The 26,176-nt window shown below is 44.1% G+C and overlaps 2 protein-coding genes across 3 annotated transcripts in view; both read right to left on the bottom strand.

Annotated features, from left to right (window-relative positions):
• Window positions 1-7,229: 7,229 nt before the first annotated feature.
• Window positions 7,230-26,176, bottom strand: part of PRXL2A (peroxiredoxin like 2A) — a 37,765-nt gene continuing 18,818 nt past the window's right edge. The window contains exons 4-6 of one of the 2 annotated variants that reach the window (XM_036735659.1): window positions 25,207-25,347; window positions 18,175-18,339; window positions 7,230-9,365 (exon numbers count right to left, since the gene is read on the bottom strand). In XM_036735659.1, the coding sequence (XP_036591554.1) occupies window positions 9,252-9,365; window positions 18,175-18,339; window positions 25,207-25,347 (420 nt within the window). In that variant the 3' untranslated portion in view covers window positions 7,230-9,251. The remainder of the gene's footprint in view (window positions 9,366-18,174; window positions 18,340-25,206; window positions 25,348-26,176) is intronic. The other variant, XM_036735660.1, reaches the window with a different exon arrangement.
• Window positions 22,364-23,358, bottom strand: LOC118828793 (basic leucine zipper transcriptional factor ATF-like 2). The gene is given in 1 exon segment (XM_036735658.1): window positions 22,364-23,358. A coding segment is annotated over 1 exon segment (777 nt). The 5' UTR covers window positions 23,260-23,358; the 3' UTR covers window positions 22,364-22,482.

Here is a 26,176-nt window from a genome sequence, read left to right as displayed (position 1 = left end):
ATGTCTGGACAGTTCCTTCCCCCTTTTATCTGTCAAATTGCTGAGTCATTGCCATTTTTCTGGGGGGTCTTTCTCATTTCCTCTACCTCATGAAGCCAAGAAGCAACTTGATAATGTCAGCTTGTTAGAACCTTGCAAAAGTACCAGGCAAGCGTGATCTGAATCTTGTGCATTAGAAACATAAGAGCAGACACTGAGGCAACCAACAATGGTTGTTCTCATCCTGGCTTTGCAACAGGCCAACTAAGTGACGTGGGTCAAAGCACTTCCCCCTCCTAGCCTATGCCTGCCTTGGTTTTGTCATCACTAAAATGAAGTAATTAAGGTGTATGTCCTCTAATGCCCATCTTCATTTACCAAGTGCCACGCCTCTTAGCCAAAGCCTGATATTGTTGCTGACTGGGAGCTCTCTACCAATAACCTGAGTGAGGCATATATAAATAAATGGTAACACAGAAGGGTCCCTGGAGAAGTCTATGACTCTATGCCTGCCATCATCTTTCCTTCTTCAGTGGGAGACATCTGCAGCAGCATTTTGTCAATGAAACCCTGTGGCTTCTTTAACATGAGAGGAAAAGGGAAAATGGAATCCACAAAGAACCAGAGATTCTTTATGAGAAATCAGTCAGAGCTCTGTCCTGGTCCTCTACTTTTTTCCTCTCAATATACTGTCTTCTCAGTTCCCAAGGATTCAAATGATCATTTATATCCAAATGACTTCTAAATACAGACATATGTACATACGTAAACATGTGTGTATGTCCATATATGTCCGTCTACAGATGTATCCCACATATAGCCTATTTATATAGCCTATATTGCCTATGATTGGAACTGGACCTCAGGAGAGATGAGAGCTATTTATGTATCTAGCCCTCCTATCTATCTATCTGTCTATCTATCTATCTATCTATCTATCTATTCATCTATTACATCCATCTATCCATCCAGCCAGCCATCTATTTATCTATCACCTTCATCTCTCCTGAGCTCCAGTTCCAATCATAGGAAACTGCTTAACTTTTCTGGGACTCAGTGTCCTTATCTATGAAATGAATGGGCTGGAATAAATGTCCTCTGAGGTCCCTCCCTTCTAGCTCCAGAGTGATGAGCCTTTGAAATAAGCAAGGGAAGGGAAGACCATAATTCACAGGGAAAGGGAGACACTGGGAAAGGCAGCATGTGCCTTTTGATTATCAGTCTATGGCACTGGTTCTCTGATCCCAGTTAGAATTAAGATAACTTCTTTAGTCTTTATTTACGAGGCAGCTAGGTGGCCCAGTGGATAGAGCACGGGACCTGCATTCAAGAAGAACTGATTTCAAATATGGCCCCAGACACTTACTAGCTGTGTGACACTGGGCCAGGAGTGGGAACCTGCCACCTTGAAGCCCCTGGTTCTCCACCCCCACACTAGGCCAGTCACACCCTGTTTGCTTCAGTTTCCTCATTCGTAAAGAGGGGATAATAATAGTACCTTTCTCCCAGGCTTGTTGTAAAGATCCAATGAGATAATAAAGCACTTAGCACAGTGCATGGCATACGGTAAGCGCTATATAAATGTCAGCTATTCAAGCAAATATAGGGTCAAGACTCCCAATGAAAGAAGAACGTAATCGAATCTGAATGTAATAAAAATCTTCAATTATCAAAAAAACTGTCATATGGAACAAGGGTTAAACTTGTTCTGCATAGCTCTAGTGGGGAGAGCTATCTCTCTCTGTCTAGACAGAAGAAACTGGAAAATTCAAGTGACAGGAAAAAAGGAAAAGATTAAAAAAAAGGAAAGAAAAAAACAAATGGAAAAAGCTTTTGTGTAAATTTTGAAGTGAGATAGTGGTTTGACGTTCATGGAAAACTTAGCTAAATTGTTAAAGCTACAGGGAAGGCTGCCTCTACAGTGGGAAAAAATACATGTGGCAGGACAGGGACTGGACCTAGGATTACATTGGTTAAAAGAAACTCCCAGAAGAGGGAATTCTCTCCACCAATTCAGGAAGGCACCTTGCTTTCAATTTACAGTTTTAGAGAGTTGTCAGGACCATAGGTTAAGTAGCCCTGTTATGGTCAAACACCCAGCATGTGCCAGAAGCAAGACGTAAGGCCACATCTTCCTATCTCTGCTTCTCTCCAGGGCATTCACGATAGCAATAATCCTTTAATTTTCTATAGCATTTTTAGTTTACAAAGTATTTCTATTTGTAATAACTCATTTAGTTCCTTTAGGAAATTTATCATTTTTATTGCTATCTTTTGCTTTTATATTATTCTTTTTTCCAAGTATATTTCTCTAAATTAGGGCCACTCACTATAGAAAATAGAATGAAGGAGCCTTTGGTGAGAGTTTTAAAGTAAGGAGGAGACTTGATTAGTTTCTCCAACTCCAAATGAGGGATTATGTGGACCTAAGGATTGCTTCCACAAATAAGGGGGGGGAAAGGAAGACTACAAACAAGACTTTAGCATCCAAAAGAAGTGTATTAAAGTCTATTCTTTGCAGTTGTTTAGAGATAGGAGTAGGATACTAAAATCCTATAAATCTGCATTCACACTGAGGAGATGTTATTTGAGTTATTCAATTTGGAGTGGTGCATCACTTGCTTCAAGATGGCTTCCCAGCTTCAGCTTTCCCTTTTTGTATCATGAAAATTCCATCTCTGATGTGAGAAAATTTCCCTTTTTTCTGCGGGTTCCATGATTATGATTGGTAGGGAATAGGGTGTTATTTGGTACCTCTTCTTCCTGATCTACAGTTTGGGATCTTTGAATGCAATAATTGAGGGGGATGAGAGCATGAGATTTGAATATTCCTTAATTTACTTAGGTTTAGCTAACAAAGGTAACATGACATGGTGGGTCTGTAATGGCAAACAAAGTGGGACTTTTCTATGTTTTTTCTTTTGGAGTGCTTCTCAGCGCTAAGGCAACCAGGTGTCTTTGACTGAGTCGCACCTTTGTTTGAATCAGGAGTCTCTGACTAAATTAAGAGTCCTTGATATATACTCTGAGGCTAGCATTTTGCTTTGGGGCTCACTCATTGGAAGAGTGTTTGTGTAATTTGGCCAGACAAGACTCTGGGTAGCCATTAAGGAGGCCCCAAGCTTTGAAAACCCAGATGTTGGTACTTTACTCTCTGGTAACTGTATGTATTGCTCTAGTCAGACAGTTAGAAGCCCGCCTGTTGATATGTGTTATTTTCTCTGTTTATATAATTTCTGCTTGTAATTTCTGTTTGTGTTTTCTCTGATGTTCAGGGTGCTGACTTTTCCTCCTGAACTAAGTGAATGATATATGTATGTTTAATTAAAGTAAGATTGTTAACTCATGAAACAGCTATCTTTGCTTAGTATAGCAGATCAAAGAACCTGTGCTAGCAGCCCTTCTGGGTGCTGGTGTTATTGGCCTTACACCTCCACAGCAGCTGCAAGTGGCACTGATAGAAGGTGCCATATGAGCCCAGATAGAATATATAATTTGATTAGTAGGAAAAGAGAGGAGAACTTCCTGGTTAGTTGCAGGAAAGAAAACAAAATTCAAGGGATGAGTAACATTTATAGGATAAGAGAAGAATTTTTCTAGGGACTTTAGAAAGAATACTAGGAGGATGGCCTTGGGCTATTCTCTCACATAAGGACTCAAAGTCCTTATAGAGATGCTGGGTTTTCCTCTTCCCTCTCCTTCGAATATTAAATATGAAATATTAACTCAGATCCTATAGGGGTAGGGGAAATAACCATACCCCCCCTCCCAAAAAATAACAAATATCCTAACAAGACTTTACTTATGGCAATATAGAAATGTGTATATATGTCTATGTTCTTTAGGAAGCAATATGGATTCATTCTCATTTCTCTAGAGTTAGGAAACAGTACTTTCAGTTACAAATTTCTAAGGAGCAAAACCATATTCTTATGCGTAGAATAAGGAGTCATAGAAACCATGGAGACCGGCCATTACAGGAAGATTTGCAACATTGCAGTTAAAAGTTCTACCCTATCTTTTACTCCTTACTTCCATCATGCCATTCCATAAAATAGGAAAGAAAGGGAGGGGGGGAGGTGGAAAGAAATTTAGTGAACATAAGCAGGCCATCAACCAAATTTGACACTGTATCCAATCCCTCCCCCCCATAATTTCCCATCACTATAAAGAAGTACATTTTTCCAACTCTTCTCTGAATTAGTTTGATTCTTACAGTTACTACTCATGCTCTATCTCCCTCCACATCACTTCAAAGAGCTTCTTCAGCTTTCATTTTTTTAATGTTTTCTTTGTTCAGGCTGAAAAGCTTAGCCATGAAATCATGGGATTTAGGGCTGGGAGGGGATTTATAGATTATCTGGTCTAGTTCCCTGAATTTAGAGATGAAGAAAAGACTGGGGAGTTTGAGTGACATATCCAAAGTCACCCAAATAGTGACTGGGTTGGAATTTGAAGCAAGGTCCAAATTCAGTGCCATTCAAAAGGAATAATGTAATGTATTGAATAGACTGTTAGACTTACGTTTGATCTGGGTTCTAATCCTCCTCCTTATGCTTGATAGCTATGTGACCATAGTCAAATCCCTTAATTTCTTTGAGCCTCAGTTTCCTCATCTCTTTTTTGCTTGCATTTGCTTTACCTGGTTAGTTTTAGGAAGAAAAGCAAAATTCAAGAGAGGAGTAACATTTACAGGATAAAAGAAGAATCTTTCCAGGGATTTTCAAAAGAATACTAGGAGAATGGCCTTGGGCTATTCTCTCAAGTGAGGAGTCAATGTGCACCCCCAGTAAATTACCCCAGTAGGATATAAACTCAATGAGAACAGAAACTGTCATGCCTTGCATGTAGTAGGTGTATAATATTTATTGTATTGAAATGAATTGTCAGTGTTCATACATCTAATAAATTGCTGAGTATTTGAACCCTGGTCTTCTGATGCCAAGTCTAGGTCTCTCTCTCCTATGCCATGATCTTTAACTTTTCTCTATTCATTTTATTTCTTCTCTCTCTGCATTTTGACCCTATTGTAAAGTTGACCAGTGGTCAAGTCCTATAATCTCCTAAATATCTTGAAGTCTCCTCCTTTCTATTCCTACTGTCACTGCCTATGTTCAAACTCTTATTACCTGAGAGAAAGAGGGGGGGGGAGAGAGAGACAGAGAGAGGGAGGGAGGGAGGGAGGGGGGAGAGGGGAGAGGAAGAGGGAGAAGGGGGGGAGAGAGAGAGAGAAGGAGGGAAGGAAGGAGGGGGGGGAGAGAGAGAGAGAGAGAGAAAGAGAGAGAGAGAGAGAGAGAGAGAGAGAGAGAGAGAGAGCGCATTTATTAAGTACTTTCTCTGTGCAAGCCATTGTGCTAAGTGCTGCAGATATAACTATAAGGAAGCAAGACAGTTGATCCCAGACGTGTACCATTGGTCTTCCCACTGCTAATCTTGTCCTCTTCCAATCTACTTTTCATACCATTTCCATGTTTATCATTCTAAAGCACTGTTCCTCCCATTGCGTCCCCTCCTGCTCAAATCCACTTCAGCAGCTTTTTATTACCTACCAAATTTCTCAACCTGCCATTCAAGGCCCTCTACAATATGACCCCAGCCAATCTTTCTGTAAGTGCCTTGTCCCTCCAGCTGTTATCTCGACTGTTGAAACTTTAGTGAAAATATATATTACAACCCAAGAGACTTAAAGGTTTTGGTAAACTGATAGCTCAATCAATCAATAGCTTTTTAGGTATTTGAAAACAGTGACTAAAATAGCTAAAAAGTGAGAGAACGGGTCCACTTTCTTTCGCATTACCAAAACTGCATTTATTCTGAAGACCGCATTTTTGGTTGGGCAGCTAGGTGGCGCAGTGGACAGGGCATCAGACTTGGAGTCAGGAAGACCTGAATTCAATTAGGCTTCAGACACTTTGTGACCCTGTGCAAATCATTTAGCCTTGTTTGCCTTAGTTTCCTCGTCTGTAAAATGAGCTGGAAAAGAAAATGGCAAAGCACTCCAGGGTCCTTGGCAAGAAAACCATCCAAATGGGATCACAAGGAGTTGGGCATGACCGGAAGCAACCACATTGCAGATGGTGAACTGACAAACTGGATCAGGGTTCAGAGAAGGGCAATCAGAGTGGAGAAGGGACTTACAATCCTGCCCTGGGGGGAACCGAAATGATTATCTCGGGGGAAGAGAAAAGTGAGGGAAGCTACTATCCCTGTCTTCAAATGCCTGAAAGATTATTCTTAGGAAGAGAGTCTAAACTTGTTCTAAGAAGTTCCAGAATGAAAAATCAGGCCCAATAGGTGGAACTTATCGGGAGATAGTTTTCAGCTTTGTACAGAAGGCCATTCTAACCGTTAGGACAGTCTGAAAATGGAATGGGATGCCTGCCTTAGGAAGTAAAGAATTCCCTATCACCAGAGATGTTTAAATAAAGGCTGGACAGTGGTTTGTTGGGGAAGGCATAGACATGATTCATGCATCAGGCACAGGAATAGATTAGGCCAATTCTAGACTAATTCTAGAAATGCCTTCTCCTCCATTAAGCCTTTCTGGATCTTCCCAGCCTGGTACAATGGAAAGAGGACCTACCTCTGTTCAAATCCTGTCTCTTTCACTTATTACCTGCGGTCTTAGGTTAATCACTTTTCTGACCCCCTGGTTTCTTTATCAGACAAATGACAGGGGTGTACTTGATTGCCTCAGAGATCTTTTCCAGCTCTAAATGTCTGATCCAAAGATTTCCCTCCTCTTAAGCACTTTGTGTGACTTTGTAATTCTGGTCACACATCCTCATTTCATAGTTAGTCTCTTCCTAAACAATAAACACCTCAAGGACAAAGGCTGTGTTTTTATTCACCATGACATCAACCTATCCATCTCCGACCCAGCACAATGCAAGTACAAAGTTGGTGCTCAATAAATATCTGTTCAATTATATTCAATTGAGGTCATTAGGGTAGGTCAAGTCTAGAAGCCTTTATTAAACACCTACTATGTGCTAGGTGTTATTCACCACCCCATTTGACCAGTAAAGTATAGGATCAAGGAGGTTAACAAATTACCACACACAAGATTAGACCCGGGTGAGGGCTTCCAACTTCTCCAATGGGCTGTTGTACATCTGATCAACATAGTATTATTTTCACTTAACAGTTTTGATAGTTACTTCTTGGGGAGACAACACACCATTTTTTTCCTATTCTTAATGTTTTATGAGAAAGTTTCTTACTTTTCAAAGATACACATAAACCAACTGTTTTCTTAAGCATAATTTTATTATAGCCAGGTACCAAAACATTTTCCAGTAGGACAAGCTTCTAATGATATATTAAAAATCAATGGGGTCAGAAGATTTAGTGGGAAAAAGCCAGTTTTTCTGGTACACATCTATTCCAAAAAACAAGAGATATCTCTACTAAAGTCATAACAACACACTCATATGCAAAGATTCATTATTTCATCAGTGCAGACTGCATTTTCTCTGCAACGCAGCAGGCTGTTTCACAGGCCCCTCCAAACTTCGCTAGGTTGGTCCTTGTATGGATAGACACACAGTCCATCCCTGGGGAGCCCACAATACTCTGTGCACATGCGAGTAAAAACCCTAACCTCTCCAGTCTTAAGGTGAAAGGCACCAACCTCTCAGGGCATCCAAAGGAATTTTAAAAAAAAGCCAGAAAAAGTCTTCCATGTGAATTCTGTCCAGGAGTTATCACTCTAAAATCATACACGTCAGAGAGGCAACATGGCATAGTGGAAGGAGCCCTGGATTTGGTATCAGAGGACCTGGCTTCAAGTTCCAGTTCCAATGAACAGTAACTCACATTTATATAGAGTGTAAAGGTTTACAAGGCAACCAACCTGTGGAATAGGTAATGAAAACAGCTGACATTCATACAGAGTGCTTTAGTTTCCAGAGCAGCTCACATGCATTTTCTCCTTTGAAGTTGATACTAGAGAGTTTGGGTTTTTTTAACCAGATTCCTCACTTCACTAGTGTAGAGGGTTCCTGTTGAGCAGCCTTCTCCCCTAATGGAGATTTACCCATTCTTGACAATATATGGTATTAAAGAGTTGCTGGGGGGCACTAAAAAAGCAAGTGACTTGCCTAGAGTTCTATAGCCAGTGAGTGCTAGAAGCAGTTCTGGAACTGAGGACTTCCTGCTGTTATTCCCCACAGACCCTCAATCCTGTCATCTGACCTATTGTTGTAACCAGGGGGCTCTTTGATCTTACCATCGAACTCTCAGCTTCAATCTTAGGCCCTCCGGCCACACTTTCTTAAGTGTGTTTATTTCCTGTAGAGCAAGGCCTATCTCACTTTTTCTCTTTATATTTCCCCTATTTAGAACAGAGCTTGGCACACAGTGAGCTCCAAGTAAATGCTCATTCATTTATCCATTCATTTTTCTATCCATTCATTCCTGACTCTGAGGCCATTTCTTTACTCACGATGCCATGCTGTCTGTCAGTCACTATAGGCATCATTCTGTCCTTTTAATAGATGTGGAAACTGAGGCTCTGAGGGGTTGTTACTTACATGTTATCACAAAGATAGTATCAGAGGCAAGATCTGAACATTGGTCTCTGTTAACAATGCAGCATTCTAGTCATTATGCCATGTCTATTATTATCCTCACTAAATATCATAAACAAATGAGGAAACTATGTCTCCTAGAGGTTAAGCCGCTCGCCCAAGAGCTAATAGATGTCAGGGCCAGGATTCAAACCAAGGACTCTAGAGGCTGAATTCAATGCTCTTTTCATTCTATCCTGACTCTTTTTTGGCCCATTAGATCCAGGGCAAGTCATTTAACCTCCACATCTGTCTTCTATGTCAAATCCTTACACTGCTTGTTTCATCGGGGCATTGAGAAAGAAGCACTTTGCAAATCTCCAAGGTGGTACAAATGTGAGTGAGGTGAGCTGTGATGAATAGCCCAGAAAGCCAAACCTCACATTTGTGTCACTCCTTAGTGAAAAAACACTGACTAACCTGCTTAGGGCAGGAAAGAAGAAAGAGAGAGAGAGAGAAAGAACAGAAAAGAAGAGAAAAGAAAAAGATAAAAAATTAATCTTGTTTTTGAATCCTGATTGTTCAGCCAAAATAAAAATCCCAGAATCCAAAAGTGAGACCAGATGGGGTGTAATCCCTAGGAGAAATACTTAATGCAGATGTAGATAAGTAAGGAAGTCCTCCGTGGGACTCATGAAGCTGATGTCACATAATCACAGTCTCATCTTCCTAGTTTTCCCCGAGGTCAGTGGTTATATTTGATCATTTTCCCTCTGAGGTTGAAGTGTGGGGCTTTATCTTTTTGGCAGCTTCCAGAACAGAGGCAGGGTCGACTTTATCTCCAAACTCTTTCTCTCGGTGCTCTAGGAGAATTCCCTGACAAGAAAGAGAGAGACAGTGTTAGTTCCTTCTTCTTACAGACGGAGGAGGGGAAGAGCAGAAGCAAGAAGGGGCTACCTGGGGTGGGGAACCTTCAACCTCAAGGCCACTCATGGCCCCCTAGGTCCTCAGGTGCGGCCCTTTGACTGAATCCAAACTCCACAGAACAAATTCTGGCACTACCAGGCACATATCCTGAAGGAGGTCAAAGGCAAAAAGAAAGGCCTCGGATACAACAAAAATATTCAGAGTAGCACTTTTCATGGTAGTAAAAAACTGACAACAAAGTGTAAGTCTATTGATTGGGAGATGGGTGAACAAATTTTGAAATATGAATGGAATAGGGAAAATAAGTTGATTTTGTTTTGAGTTCTAATCACTCAGTCAAAATAAAAATCCAGGGTCCAAGAAAGAAGTCAGATGGGGCTTAACCCCTAGAAGAAATATGTAATACAGATGCAGAGAAGGAAGTCCTCAATGTGACTTCTATTCTAAGAAATGATGGCTATTCAGAGACACATGGGAAGACTTATATGAACAGATTTAAAGTCAAGCAGAACAAATGTAATACAAAAAATCACTACAGTGATTTACAGTGATTACAGGAAAGCAATTCTCAAATGAAATCAAACTGATTAATTTTAATGTCAAATCTTAATTTCAGATACTATACAAAGTGTTGGGGATACAATTACAAAAAAAACCAAAAAGAAAAACAATTCCTTCTCTATTTTTAAAAATTCAATTTCATTTAAATTTCCATTCCAAATTCTTTCCCCTTTCCTTTCCCCACTCATTGAAAAGGAAAGAAAAATAAAATCTATTACAAATATGTACAGACATGCAAAACAAATTTCACATGAGCCATGTTCCAAGAAAAATAAAAGCAAGAAATAGGAGAAAGTATGCTTCAATGTATACTGAGTCCATGAGCTCTCTTTCTGGAGGTGAATAGCATATTTCTTCATGAGTTCTTTGGAACTGCAGAACTTCTACTCTAAAGGAGCTTATATTCTATAAGGGGAGATAATAGACACATATATCACATATATGTATATATATGTTCACATAGAATAAATACACAATAAATACAAGGCAGTTAAAAGGAGGGAGGCACAATGATTAAGGGCATCATGAAGGCCTTTGTGTAGAAGGTGGTACTTGAGTTTATCTAGAAGGAAGAGAGATAGTCTATGAGATGGAGGTGAGAAAAGGCCAATGCAAGGGCATGAAGACAGGGGATCTATTTCTTGTGTGAAGAACAGATAGAAAGCTAATTTGAATTTAATTGGGGAAAAATAAAATATTAAATTTACCACAAAAAAGGGAGAAAAAAAGAACCAATTAGACTAGACTGTAGAATATAGGAACCAGAGTAATATATAATGATGCTAAAGACAGGTTAGGGCCAGATTGTGAAGGGCTCTAAAAAGCAAACAGAAGAGTTTATATTTGATCCTAGAAGCAAAAGAGAGTTTATTGAGTAGGGGAGTGTACATGGTCAGACCTGCCCTTTAAAAAAAGTCACTTAAGCAACCATACAGGGTGGATGGACTGGGTGGGAGTGAACTGAAGAAGGGAGACTAAATACTGTACATTTTAATAGTCTAGGTGAGAGGCGATGAAAGTCTGGACTAAGGTGGAAGCAACATGAGTGGAGAGACGGGCTCAGATGTGAGTGATCATGTAGCATTAGAAATAGCAAGATTTGGCAACTGTCTCAATATGCGGAATGAAGGAGAATGAATGACTGGGGATAACACTGAGGTTACAAACCTAAGAGACTGAAAGAAAGGCAGTGCCTTTGACAAAAATAGGGACATTTAAAAGAGAGGAGGCTTTGGGTGGAAAGTCAATGAATTCTGCTTTAGACAGGCTGGGTTTCTGGTGTTTTGGGCTACCTAGTCTGAAATGTTCAACAGGAGGTGTGTGACGTAGAACTGGAAAATCAGGGAAGAAACTGGGGTTGGATAGATAGGTCTGCAAGTTATTTTCACAGAGAGGATAATTAAAGTTGTGGCAGTTGATGAATTGACTGAGAGAATATAGAAAGAGAAAAGGATCTGGGACAGAGGTTTGGGGAGCACCAATGGTTGGGAGTCCTGATAAGGATGATCCAACCAAAGAAAAACAGGGAAAAAATAGGCAGGAGGGTGGGAGGAGGACAGGGAACGAGAGTATCTTGGAAATCCAGAGAGGTGAGGATCTAGGAGAGGGTGGTCAATTGTCAGACAGGTCAAACAGGATGAGGACTGAGAAAAAGCCATCAGATCAGGCAATTAAGAGACTGCTGGACAATGACACATTCTTCCCTTCTTTTTAGTACCTAGCATATGGCAGGCACATAATATATTCTTGTCGAATGGTGTTAAAAGCCAAATGTTGCATATGTTGTCACAATTGTTGTGTATATTGATTTTGTTTATTTTTCTTTGTTACAATGGAGGGTTCACTAGAACACAGGAGGAGATCAAGAAGTTACTTTAATGTAAAACTCAAAAGTATCACTAAAGCTTTAAAAAAAAGAAGTAGGGGAGAGAGTGTAGACACTAGGCCTGTTGCTCGGCTCCATAGGCAAAAATTAGAGATTCTTTTTTTTTTTAATTAAAAACCCTTTCTATTTATTTAAAGGTATTTGATTAAAATATTTCATATTAAGTTGTCCATGGTACTGAAAGAAAGGAAATTAATAGGCAAATGAAATGGGAAAAGCAGGCTATGGGAAAAGTAGCTTGGAAACCAAATGTTTGCTGTAAAAAAAGAAAGGAAGAATGTCTATGATGTTCTAAAATCACCCCTAGAAACCTAATTTTGAACATTTTTGCCTTGATAGCAACTGAAAAACTTTCCATTTCCATTTAAAGGGATAGATACAAAAACAAAACAAAACAAGATGGGATTACCTTTGCCATAATTTTGTTAAGAGACTACTGCCTGTCTGATCATGACTTTGATGATTAAGAAATCAGCCACCTTCTCTCATGACAGGCCTTCCTGAAAAAGTGAACAAGAAACCGAGCGAGAAGCACACTCAGTTCCTTTGCCCTTCAGGGAAGAAGTGAGCTGGCTGCACTGCCTAAAGGACATTAGAAAGGAGCAGCGAAATAAGTTCACATAGCAAAGTGAAGAAGGGAAAGGAGAGAAATTGCATTGTCAATAAAAATTTGTTGAATGGCTTTAAGACTCTCTAAATGCCATAACAGCAAGACTGACACCGTTAGGTGGCACCATAGTGCATGGAGTGCTGGAATCTGAGACAGGAAGACCTGAGTTCAAATCCACTTTCAGGTATTTATTTAGCTGTGTGACCTTGGGCAGGTCACTTAACCTTTCTCAGCCTCAGTCTCCCTATCTGTAAAATGAGGGTAATAATAGCACTTCCCAGAATTGTGAAGATAAAATGAGATTTTTGTAAATTGCATTGCAAATTTTAAATTGCTATATAAATGCTAGTAGTAGTAGTAGTGGTGGTGGTGGTGGTGGTGGTAATGGTAGAAGTAATAGTGGTAGCAGTGATGGTAGTAGTAGTGGTGGTAGTGGTTGAAGTAGTGATAGCAGTAGTGGTGGTGGTGGTGGTGGCAATGGTAGAAGTAATAGTGGTAGCAGTGATGGTAGTAGTAGTGGTGGTAGTGGTTGAAGTAGTGATAGCAGTAGTGGTGGTGGTGGTAGAAGCAGTAGTGATATTAGCAGTGGTAGTAGTAGTGGTGGTGCTGCTGCTGCTGCTGGTGGTAGTAGGAGTAGTAGTAATAGTAGTGGTGGTGGTGGTAATGGCGGTAATTACTATTTGGGAGACCTTGGAAGTTGTATCATTTCCCTAAGCCCATTTCCTCATCTGCAGGATGGCACAATAATGAAATGCATGATTATTGGAAAGAAAGTGCTTTGTGCTTTATAAATACTATAATTATTGCTAAGAAATCTGAAGGCAGCATTTGGGTGTCTTCCAGCAGAGCCAACTCAACATCAAACCTCCATCTCTAAGGATACAGGGTGGGGATCTTTGTAAGAAGAGAGTCAAACAAAATTCTTAGCAACATGGCTTTTGGGAGAGGGAGAGAAAACAGTAGCTTCTGCCGTGAATAACACATCCCTCGGGGATGAAGGTGGGTGTGCCACCCAGGATCTTTGGAACCTTCCTTCTAAGAATGAGTACCCAGGGAGTCATCAGGAGACAAAATCTAGCATGTTGGCCAAACCTTGGCCCAAGGGGCTGCCAATAAGGGGGGCGGGGTGGAGGAAAACAGCATCTTAGAACGTTTGAGAAGTAAGGAACCTTAGAAATCTCTCTAGGCCCATCATTCCCAGGTAAAGTTAAATAAGAGAGTAAGTTAGTAGCAGATACAGAATTAGCACTCAGTTCAGCCTCCCTGCTAGCCTTAGAGGCATAATAGTGGTATAATGGATAGTAGTGGCCCAGTAGTGGGGAAGACTTCAGTATCCCACCTTCTGACACTGGACAAGCCTGGAGGCAGAAAGGCTCATCTTCCTGAGTTCAAATCTGGCCTCAGACACTTATTAGCTGTGCGACCCTGGGCAAGTCACTTAACCCTGTTTGCCTCAGTTTCCTCATCTGTAAAATGGGAATAAAAGTGCCCACCTCCCACAGTTGTTAAATGATATAGAAATCTTGGCTATTATTATTGATGACTCTTTTCTCATGAGATGCTTCATTTATTTTTTATTATCAATGAAAAAAACTAGCAAGTGATTTTCCCTTCAGTCTCATCTATTTAAAACATTGGAGAGGGGGAAAATTAAAAGTGAGAATGCACCCAGCACTTTGTGTTTTCAGAGCAATCATTTCTGATTGTTTTCATAAGAACCATGTGAGGTAACGAAGATGGTATTGTCCGACTAGACAAATTAGAAAAACTACCTACACAGAGGTGCAGCAATTTGTTCAGAAGATCACAATTAATTGGTCGGGAAGAGAAGGATTGAAAGTGAGGTCTCCTATGCTCTTTCCAAGTTGGTGCTCAGTAAGATCAATTAACTGGGGAATGAAACTGCCAAAGTGATATTCCTAGAATACAGATCTAGTCAGCACTTCTATTCAGAAACTTTCCATAGCTCCCTATGGCCTCTAGGAGGATGCATTGAAAAAAAAAAAAACATCAGCCTGGCTTTCAAATGTCCCCTCTGACCCTCTGGCTCCCCACCCACTTTTCTAGTCTTCATTCAGGATATTCCTCTCGACACACTCACCACGCCACACAAATAGGCCTGCCTGATGTTTCATCTCAGAGTCTTTGAAAGGGTGGTTCTCTGGTGCCTGGAATTCCCTCTCTCTTCACCTCTGCCCCAGAGAATCCCCAGCTTCCTTTAAAACCAAGTACTACAGCCTACACAAAGTTTTTCCTGTTCCCCTACTCTCTCCTTAAGATCACTTTGTCTATATTCTCTATTTATTTGTCGGGATACACATTATGTCCCTTGGTGGAATTAAGTACTTTCAAAGGCAGGGATAATTTGATTCAGGTTCTTTGTATCTTCATCCCCTAGCAAAGTGCCTTCCACATAATAAGTGTTTAATGAAACTTTGCCAAGTTGGGCTGAAAAATAAGGAGGCTTTGAGGGAGTCAGGTAAGAAAAAACAAACACAGTAAAGGTTAAAATGAAGTTAGCACTTCCAGCAGGAAGGAATTTGGATCCTATTTAATTATTAATCCTGGAAGTTCTGATTAAAAGCGATACTAATTTAGAGAAAGGATCAGCCTATCCTTGGGCAACGCTGAACTAGCTACGCAGGTAAAAGCAAAGATAGGAGGAGGAGGCCACTCTGAAGGTTCAATTTCTGGTGACTACGCCTGATTCCTACAGGTAGCTTCAGGGAAAGAGAGTGGCAGAGGTTGGGGTGTGTGCGTGTCGGGGCGGGGCACAGTATAAATGAACACGTGAAGGTCTATAAGGTACAGAGTTTGGAGCTCTGAGATCCTTCACATTAAAATAAGTTGCAAAATATTTGAGGGGCAGCATAGTATAACTCTAATAAATTAATAAATGCTTTGTCATTCATTTGTTCACTACCACTGTGACTGGCCCTCAGTTTTTTTTTCTATAAAATAAGGGGGCGAGGGGGGGGGCAGAGAAAGCAGGTATGGTAGTGCATGCCTATAATCCCATCTACTAGGGAGGCTGCCGAACTTATTCTGAGCTGCAACAGGGCTAAAGCCAATGAGGTGTCTGAACTGGCTGGCACTAACATGGTGAGACCCCAGAAGTGGGGGAGTGCTGGGGGGTGGGGAATGCCAGGCTGTCTAAGGAGGGGTGAACTGGCACAAAAGCTTCCATGCCAATCCATTTGTGCTTCCAGCCTAGGCCTGCAAACAAACAGCAAATGAGCAGGTTGGATTAGATGGTTTCTTCGGTCTGTAAAATCCATAAAACATGTCTCTGTTTCTTGTTTGTAAAATGGAGGTGGTATTTTTAATACCTATTGGACAGGACAATTGTGAGAAGAGCACTTTGTAACCTTTAAAACATGTACATGAGAGTTATTGTTCAGTTGTATCAGTCCTGTCCTACTCTTCGTGGCCCCATTTGGGCTTTTCTTGGCAAAGATACTGGGGTGGTTTGCCATTTCCTTCTCCAGCTCATTTTACAGATGAGTAAACTGAGGGTTAAGTGACTTGCCCAGGGTCGCACAGCTAGTAAGTGTCTGAGGCCAGATTTGAACTCAGGAAGATGAGCCTTTCTGCCTCCAGGCCCTGTATTCTATCCTCTGAGCCACCCAGCTGCCTTGAAAACATGCACATTCAAATTGCTGCTGCTACTACTAACCACTGCAGTTACGACTACTACCAACCACTGCTACTACTACCAGCTACTGCTGCTGCTGCTACTGTAGGTACTAATGCAGAGAGAGCTAGGTAGATCTGAATAGCTATCCCAGCAGAAATAGAGGAGGGTTAGGAACAAACTTGTCCTCCCTAAGACCACTCCATAAGGGAGAGATGCGTCATCCGGCGCAAGAGAAATGTACTGCTTTGTTCCTAGAGTCCAAGACTTTCGGTGGCTGAAGAATGTCTACAAGTCACTCAGATGAAAGCTTCTCTTCTTATAAGGGCATATGGGGCGGGTGCAATAGGGTATAACGTCCTGGACTTGGTGTCTAGAAGAGCTCTGGGTTCAAATCCCGCCTTTGCTGCTTCTACCCTCTGTGACTATATTAGTCACATTTTCTCATCTGTAACATGGGGTAGCTAGGTGGTGCAGTGGATAGAGGCCTGAAGTCAGGAAGACTCCTTTTCCTGAGTTCAAATCTGCCCCCAGATACTTACTAGCTGTGTGACCCTGGGTAAGTCACTTAACCCTGTTTGCCTCAGCTTCCTCATTTATAAAATGAGCTGCAGAAGGAAATGGCAAGCCACCCTAATATCTTTGCCAAGAAAACCCCAAATGCGGTCATGAAGAGTCAGACATAACCAAAACTACTGAACAAATATGGCAGAAATAATCATAATCATGTGCAATATGTACCCTGCCAATCTCTCAGCACAGTTGGGAAGATCTGATGAGGATGCCCTTGTAGCAAGTGCCCTTTTGGGCGCCTCACCTCTCCCCCCAGCATAAGCAGCTGCCATTTTGCTTGACCAGCTAGGGGACCAGCTGCCCCTTATGTATCATTTGTTGCTGGGTTGTGTCCCCTGATTGGCTATTGAGTTAGAATTATACGATTATACTAAATTAATCTCTCACCTCTCAATTTCTCTCTTCCTTCTGTCTTCAAAGCATGATGATGACTTTCTAGGCTGTCTGTAGGGTTCCTTCCCCCCACCCACCAACCTAGGCACAAGATGGTGCCACTTCCCTTTTTGTGTCTTCTTTACTTTGGTTCAGGGCCTTGCCAGAACTCAAAAAGTCCCTGCCAATGGCAGGGAAGGTGACAGCAGTGGCATGCCCTGGACCTGCCATGACTGACGACAGGGGAGGTGGTGGCACTGGGCAGCTTGACCAGTGCTAGGAGAGAGCGCCTTAGCAGTGATTGAAATAGGTTGGTGCCAAGAGAAGAACTGGCATCAGAGAGAAGCCAGCAGAAAGAAGATCAAGACTGGTTATTGGAGTGGACAATGCCCAGGGCAGAAATGAAATGTGAAATGGCAAATTAGCAGAACTGCCAAACTATATTAAGTCTTATTGAGACTTATTACCAGTCTCCTGGCAGATTGTAGCCTGGCTGTAAGTCGAACTTGAGAATCCTGTTTAAATTGCTGTGCTGATGCATTCATGCTGTGACCTCATCTGTCTGTGGAGGAATAAAGTACCTGTCCCATACTTGATTCACATTTGCACAATGCATACCTTTTAAAATTATTCATCTTTTGAGGAAAATCCTAGACCAGAACCCAAAATAGAATTGTTTTCTGGAATAACTGGACTGGGGATGATGAGTTAATGAATTTGAGAATGGGAGCCCAATCTCCTTCAGAGATGGCTGGCTCCCCATTAGAGCCAAATTGAGGTGAACAGAGATGGCAGGTAAAGGGCAGGGCCTTTATCCTGTGGCTTTAGCCAAGCAGCACCTTTATTTTATATGCTTGACGTGTTAAGCTCTTTGTGAACCTTTGAATACTCTCTGAATATTAGGGGCTACTATAAGCCTGGGGAGTTGGGGAGGATTTCTGGTTTGTCTCTCCCAGATAAAGGGGCAGTAGACGTGACTTCTAAGCACAGAGAAAATGGGAAGTATGACAAAAGGAAACAGGGGGATTCTCAAGGAAAATGAACAAGACAGCATGTAAACCCAGATACACAAAGACACACACACACACACACACACACACACACACACACACACATCTTCTACCTGTTTGCCTGGCCCAATCACATAAACACCTCCAAGGATGAACCCTTCTCCTTCCAGGTTACCAGAGAAGCCCTTACTCCTGGCCCGGAAAAAGTTCTGCCAAACACCCAGACGAACGAATCCCATAAACATCATCTTCCGCTTCTGGGGACCGTAAAATTTTTTCTGCAGAAAAGACAAAGATGCCAAATTATTGATGCTTATGTCTTTGTTCCTTCCCATCTCTCTCCAATCTACCCTCACCTCTTCAGAAGAGGAAGGCTGTCAAAAGTATTTAGTTCCTACGGGGAAAATATTACATCTATCTGCTGGCACATGGGAAAGTTTTGTGTGGAATCATACCCTAAACTAACACAGAATCCCAAGCATTAAGCTGAGTTCTCTCATTAAAAGTAATGGGGCAAAGGCCTACTGAGAATGTACACACAGCACTGATCCCACATCCCAGCTGAATATTTATACTTGAACTTTTTAAGTTTCTGTGATATGGGGGAGAGGCAGGATACATCCATGGACCCTACTCACAACCGCTTTATGACTTAGTAAACTATTTTTGAGAGTTTCTGTGAATAAAAAATTAATCTCCCGAGTGATCAATAGGAAGATCGCTGTTTTTTTTTTTTTTTTTTTTTCAGATCAGGCGTCCTGATTTTTTATTTGGAAAACTAGGGCATGGAATAGTTCCAAGCAGAGCGTGATTGTGGTTCAGGGGCTCCTTGGGGCTCTTTCCTGGGGGGTCGCCAATCAATCAGTCAGATATATGTGGATTGCTTTAAAAAACCTTTAATCATTGTATCTACATATATGTAATGCATGTACGTAGATACATATAAATAGAGATAGGGAGATAGGGAGACAGGTAGGAAAAGGGGAGATAGAGGGACGGAGAGAGAGAGACAGAGAGAGAAAGACAGACAGAGAGGCACACACACACACACATGCAGAGACAGAGAGAGAGAAGGTAGGTAGGTGGGGCAGCTTGGTGGCCCAACAGATAGAGTACAAGGCCTGGAGTCAGGAAACCTGAGTTCAAATCCAGCCTCAGACATTACTAGCTGTATGGCCCTGGATGAGTCACTTCACACACGTCTTACAGGAACAAACTCAGAATGCAGGAGCTGGAGGAATCATGAATTAAGTCTGGAAACGTAACAGATTGTGAAATTTGAATTTCACCCTAGAGACAAGATTCAGTGGCTGGTAGATTTAGAGCTGGAAGCTCATTTCTTATTTTACAGCTGAGGAAAATGACTTGCCCAGGGTCCCACAGCTACTTTGAGTCTGAGGCAGGATTTGAAAACAGGTCTTCCAGACTCCAGGCCAAGGCTCTAGCCACTCCCCTGACACTTGCTATCTTTGTAAGCTAGATAAGCCACATGATCCTTTCGGATCTCACTTTTCTGCTCTGTAAAATGGGGTGATAATATGTACTCACTCTTCCGGCCTCACAGGCCTTTGGCTTAGGAGTTCTACTCTGCTACCCCCTACCCTCCTCGAGATCCCCATCCTCAGTGGTGTCCTGGAGCCTTGCTCCCCAGGGCTGGCCCCACCTGCCAGAAGGATGCTTGGCCGGGAGCACTGGCTAACGGGGGAACAGAGACTGGAGAACGGAGGGGACACAGGCTGCTCAGCCTTCGAGGAGACTTATGCAGGATGCCGAGCTAGCTGTGCTCCCTCCAAGGAGAGCCAGGAAAGGCAGCTGAACTCCCGGACCTGTCCCTTTGAGAAACTGCTTCCTGCCTTCCCAGGTCCCAAAGGAGCCTCTTGAGCAGCATCCTCACTCCCTGCTTCCCCTGGGCCTCCAGAGGATTCCCAGCCCAAGCACTCACTGGCTCTTAGGGGGCTCTACCCAGTGCTACCAGACATGGCCAGCTGCATCCACTGACAAGGAGGCTTGGGCCCAGCCCTCCATGGGGCATCCCAAGCAGCTACCAGAAAAATAGGCCAGAGCCACTGAAGAAGCTCCCACTTATTTTCTAAGACCCTCCCCGCCCCCCCCCCCCCCGCCCAGGCTCCCAGCAGAGGACCCAGACACCTTAGACTATAACCAGATGGTGGGAACAACTAGGGAAACTGAGGCAGTGGGTGTTTGCTGTGGCTCTCTGGCACAAACTCTCCCTCTGTACCCCGTAGCAGAAAGAGCCCTGCCTGAGGCCCTAGGTTCAGATTCCAGTTCTGCTCCTCTCGGGGCCTCAGGGCAATGTCCAGAGTTAGGTTTGGACTCTGATTTCTAAGGTCCGGCCCAGCTTGGCAGCCACTCTTGGCCTCAGTGGCCTGGGGTGGGGGGCACTCTTTAGCTCTCCAGTTTCAGGAGGCAGACCTGGGCAGTACTGTGATGGAAAGAAATGGTTCCTGAGGCTTGCCTCCTAAGGCAGGAGGGCCAGCCTCTCTGCACACACTCTTGCTGGGAGCAGAGCCCACTTGTCTTCTTCTCCTCCACTTCTTCTTCTCCCTGTTAGCCCAGGTGGGCTCCAGGAGGAGGCAGGGAGCCCTCGCTACCAGCCATTCCCTTCTCAGGAGAGCCCTGGAGCATCTGGAGGGAAGAGGATTTGGGGGATGCGCGGACTGAGTCTTGGGTCCTCTTCTCTTCTCCCTCTGCACCTTTTCGCTGGGTGGTCACATCAGCTCCCATGAACCCCGTCGTGACGGCCTCCAGTTGGGCATCTCCAGCTGCCCATTGGACACCCTGAGCTGAAAGCCTTGCAGACAATGTCCAAGATGGAAGCCATGCTCTCTCCCCTCCAACGCCTCTTAGGAACTTCTCTATGACCATCCAGGGCACCCTCACCTTCCGGTCCCGCAGGGGCTCCCAGCCCAGCACTCATCCCCAACTCGACACTCTCCCACCCCCCAGCAGGCCCAGTGAGCCAGTTTTACTTCACTAGGGTGGGTCCACCTGCCTCTAGTCTATCTGTCTTCCACTTGGCCGTCAAATAGAGCTTCCTAAAGCTCTGGTCTGATCTCCAACTCTGCAGTGGCTCCCTAGGGCTCCAGAATGTAACACAAAGCCCTCTGCTTGGCATTCAAAGCCTTTCCTCACCTTTCCAGCCTTCTTAGCCCTCACTCCCCAATATGGACTCTTGGGTCCACTGACCCTGGTCTCCCAGCTATTCCTCCATCTCTCAGTTCTGAACTTTCCTCTAGCTGCCTCCACTCCTGGAACACCATCCCTCCTCTGCTCCAACCACTGACCTCTCTGGCTCCCTGGAAAGCCCAACTAAAACCCCACCTTCTACCAAAGCCTTTCCCAAGCCCTCTTAATTCTAATGCCCTTGCTGGGCTGATTATCTCCAGTCTGATCTCTAAATATCTTGTTGGTACAGAGTTGTTTGTGTTCTCCCCCTTAGACTAGAAGCTCCCTGGGGGCAGGGACTGTTTTCTCCTTTCTTGGTATGCCCTGCACTTAGCACTGTACTTGGCATACAGTAGGTGCTTGTTGACTGACTAGAAAGCAGAAAAGCAGGACTGAGAGACAGAGGGAAGAGACTCTGGGCCTCCGGAGAGTGCCTCCAAGAGCACCTCCCTCCTCCATATCCAGCCAGCTCCCTGGCCTCCCAACAGCCACCACTTCCCAATGTGCTTCCTCCTTGTCGGGCATCAGAGGGCAAAGTCAGGGGCAGTGAGGAGATTCAGAGAATCCCAGGATGGCCCATAGATGGCTGCTGGGCCAAACTACACTTGGAGAAACTGAGGCCCAGAAGAGGAAGGCTTTCCTGCAGTGACACAGTGAGGGTCAGGAAAAGCTAGGATGCTTTGGTAGATGGCCAGCGGGGCTGAGAGTGTCCATTAGCAGACTCTGAAACAAGCCCTCGCCTCTAGGGAGCTGGCCGGATGTGGGCAGCCATCAGTCAAATGCATGTTGGAGGCCCATCCTGCCACTAGCAGGTTCTCCTAGGCCTTTGAAGCCAGAAGTATGGTGGGATAAACATCTGACAAACATCCTTGGACCTCCCCAGCCCACCCCTAAATGCTGCCAGGCCCACAGGCAGCAAGGTCCGCTGGAGCCCCAAGGCCACAGGCATTCTGGTCCCAGAGCCAAGGAGGGGATATCCCATGCAGAAGAGCCAGGTTTCCCTCGTCTTCTGTCCCAGGGTGGGCTGGCCAAGCCCCCAGAGAGGGAACTGACAACACTGGCCTTCCTCAGGCTCGGGCAACTTTGTCCTTCTCTGGTTCAAGGTTCTGCTGATGAAGGAACCGGAACAGGGGAAGGAAAGTGGCTAGTGAGAGCTGGGGCTGGGATGACGCAGCCTCAGAGGCCAAAGTCAGAGCCTTAGTGTGACTTGTCAGGGAAAGAGAACAGAGGTTGGGTTAAAAATGGATGGAGGACAGGACCCAGGCCCAGCCCTGCCCACTCCCTTCTGGATGAGGAGTGGCTGAAGGACCATCCAACACATGTTTTGTCTTGCCTTCTCTGAGGTTTCTGGCCCCAAGGGGCAGCAAACAAGCAGCCTGCTGTGGGGGAGCTGGGAGGTGAGGGCTGAGACAAGAGGAAGAGGCCAGGAGACTAGAAGCCCCATGGGTCTGGGTCAAGGCAGACCCAGAGGGAGACCCTGCTGGAGGTGAGGTGATCAAGAAAGGTGTCAGAGGGGAGGAGAGGGAGTGAGCTGAGGACAGGCAGGGAGGATCCGGGGCCTGCACTGGAGAAGGTGAAGGAGGAGGCTGAGCAGAAGGGGAGGCAGGGGCCTGCAGAGGTGTGGGAAAGTTCTACACCATAAGAGGGGCATGCGGTTGGGCTGGGGGAGTCTGGGGAGCTGGCTCAGTCTGGCTCCAGCAGTCAGGAGGAGTCTGGGTAGAGGCAGGAACCACAGCCAGCAGGCAGACCCGCTGATGCTCCTCCAAGGCCCGGAGCCAGAGCTTCACCTCTGCCTGCAGTGACCAAATCTCCTTCCGGAGGGCTTGGTTGTCTCTCTCCAGCCACTCGTGTTCCTGGTGCAGCTCATCCGCCTTATCCGTATGCTTCTGCCGGCTCCGCTGGGCCGCCACCCGGTTCTTCTGTCTCCGCTTCAGCTGTCTGTCCACCTCCCTGGGATCGGTCACCAGAAGTTTCCCTTTCTTGGAGGGGGGTGCCCCACTGCACAGGTGCATGGCCTGGTTCCTGATGGGAAGGCCAGGTGAATGAGAGACACAGGGTGCCCTCTTGCTGTCTGCAGCCTCCAAGTCCCCAGCTCGGCTTCAGGAAGCAAAGCCTTTAAATCTCTGGTGACCACTCCACCCCGAGCCCAGTTTCAGTTTCTCTGAAACCCTGGGGCTGCTCAGAATCCCGGGCTCCCGGGGTGCCCACGTGGTTGGACTTTCCTAATATGATCAAGTTTTCCGGGAAGGCAGTGGCCTGCCAGGGAGGGCCGGCCATGGACCAGGGGTAGAGAGCGCTCACCAAGGAGAGACTGAGATAGAGGGACAGCAGGGAAGGGAAAAGGCTGAGAGTTCTGAGAAGCTAGTAGAGGGGAGAGGGAGAGGGAGAGGGAGAGGGAGAGGGAGAGGGAGAGGGAGAGGGAGAGGGAGAGGGAGAGGGAGAGGGAGAGTGAGACGGAGACGGAGACGGAGACGGAGACGGAGACGGAGACGGAGACGGAGAGGGAGAGGGAGAGGGAGAGGGAGAGGGAGAGGGGGAGACGGAGAGAGAGAGAGGGAGAGAGGGAGAGAGGGAGAGAGGGAAAGAGAGAGAGTCACTGGTTTTGCAGTATGAAGACCTAGGTTTTAACCTACCTCTGATACTACCTGTGTTGGTAAATCACTTGGGCAAATCACTTAACTTTTTGTTTCATTTGTAAAAATGAGGCGTTTGGGCTTTTTTTTGTTTTGTTTCTCAGTTTTATTAGGGCTCTAAATCTATGATCCTGTGGTCTATACTTAGCTAGGCTGGTGTTTGCACAGTCTTTCTAGCTTGGGAAGGCCTGCCACAGCTTGTGCTCTCCTGATAGAGTGCTGGACAGAAAACCAGGAAGACTGGAGTCTAATCCTCCCTGCCTCAGACGCTTACTTGCTGTGTGACCCTGAGAAAATCACATAGCCTCTGTCCTCCTCAGTTTCCTCTTCCGCAAAATGGGGATGATAATGGTACCTACCTATCTCCCAGGGTTACTGTGAAGGTCAAATGAGATAATAATTGAATGCACTTAGCACAGTGCCTGGCACCTGGTAAGCACTACATAAATGTTAGTTATTATGGTTATGAGTATTATTATATCCACACAACTAATAGCCATTGGAGAAGGAACTTAGTGGAAGAAAAAACACTAGCAGCCTGAAATATTCTTGCTCCCAGCTGGATGGTAGCAATCTTTTTGTTTTTACTATAATTAATCGGGTACAATAGGAGGTAGCAAAAATTGCCTCCTCTGTAAAATGGGGATGATAAAAGCACCTACGTCCCAGGGTGCTGTGGGAATCAAATAAGATAGTATTTGTGAAGATTGAGCACAGTGCCAGGCAACTTGTAAGTGTTATATAAGTGTTAGCTACCGTCACTATCATCCTCACCATCATCACCATCATTTATCATTAAGCTGGCCATGAGCAGGTCACGACAGGTGGTGAACAGGAAGGAGAGGAATGGGACACTTTCCACCTTACCCCTAAATCTGCTTCCCTGTGGATGTTTCATTGTATTCCATCACAGAATGAATTAGCCCTTCTTGGCTTCAGCGATAGGTCAGGCTCACAGAACTCCATTTCAAGAAGCATTTAAGCAAAAAGTGAGAAGAAAGTTCTTATAATCCCCTAATTATGTTATCCAAGGTGCATGAAAAAGATAATCGTGTGAGAATATGGCAAGCAGGAAGGCCATTGGGCTTTCAAAGGAACTCAATATAATCAGTCTAAAGAGAAATCCAAGGCTGACTTTAACTAACTGAGATACAGTGCTGTTCAAATAATTCATTTCTACAAGGCCAATTTCAGGCCAAGTCTGTCGAAGCCTGGCAGTTTCAGCATTCAAGCTACCACTAGAAATTCAACCTAGCAAAGAGCCAACTCTAATTTGGCAATGGGAAAGAACACACAGTATTGGAATAAGTTTTGCAACAGATGTACCCTTTCATCCAGAAAGATCTTTCCTTTGAAATATGGCTGGAAATTCTCCACTTCTGACCCAATCTTTTCTTTCACCACAGCATAGAGTGGGATGCCCAATTGGTCTAGCTGTGGTTTGAGAGCAGATAGTTCAGCTGCCTCCTAAGAGAAAAAGAAAGACAGGTTAATGGACACAAACACATATACACACAAACACACACACACATACCCACACCAACAATCTTCTTCCTCATTGATAAAAAGCTTCACAATCTCATCTTAATTCGTCAAAGAAAGCATAAAAAACCCCACTCCTTCCCCAAATCCAAAGATGTCACTTCCTGAGGGAGACCAGGGCTGAAAGTACCAATTGTCACTGGAACTGAGAGAAGGACAAAGACATTCTGTCTTCTTTTTACTGCCAAACAGCAGCTTGCTTACGTTTTATAACATTATTCAGTTAACGATGACCAACAAACAAGAAACTTGTTTTATAGGGTGACCCTGTCTGATTTGGATACACTGAGAAAGCACATGGAATATTTTGTTACCCTTATGGGCAAAGGCTTTCATGGTATAAATGGGAAAGGGGATGCTTAAAGTATTGCAGGAGATTTCACCATTGACAAAAGTATTTCATCATAGGCAAAGACCTTAGCATTGAAGGCCTTCCATAATTGGGCTCTAACTTATGTCTTCAATCTAATTAAGAAGGCAGCTTGGTGTTTTAGAGTCTTGACCTTGGAACAAGGAAGATATAAATTTGAATCCAATCTAGAATGCTTATTGTTTACTTGGATAAGTCACTTAATCTTTAAGAGTATCATTCACTCAGCAGGCATCAAGCATCCATAAAGTGCCAGGCACTGTGCTAGGCTCTTGGAATACAAACACAAAAATGAAAGGAACTGACAGTTTATTATGGGAAGCTTCAGTTTTCTCATCTGGAAAAAAGAGATAAGAATAGTACCCACCTCCTAGAACTGTGAGG

Source organism: Trichosurus vulpecula, chromosome 8 (genome assembly GCF_011100635.1).
Source record: "Trichosurus vulpecula isolate mTriVul1 chromosome 8, mTriVul1.pri, whole genome shotgun sequence".
NCBI lineage: Eukaryota > Metazoa > Chordata > Mammalia > Diprotodontia > Phalangeridae > Trichosurus > Trichosurus vulpecula.
Note: the sequence above shows the minus strand (reverse complement) of the source record. Positions and strands in the feature narration are given on the sequence as shown.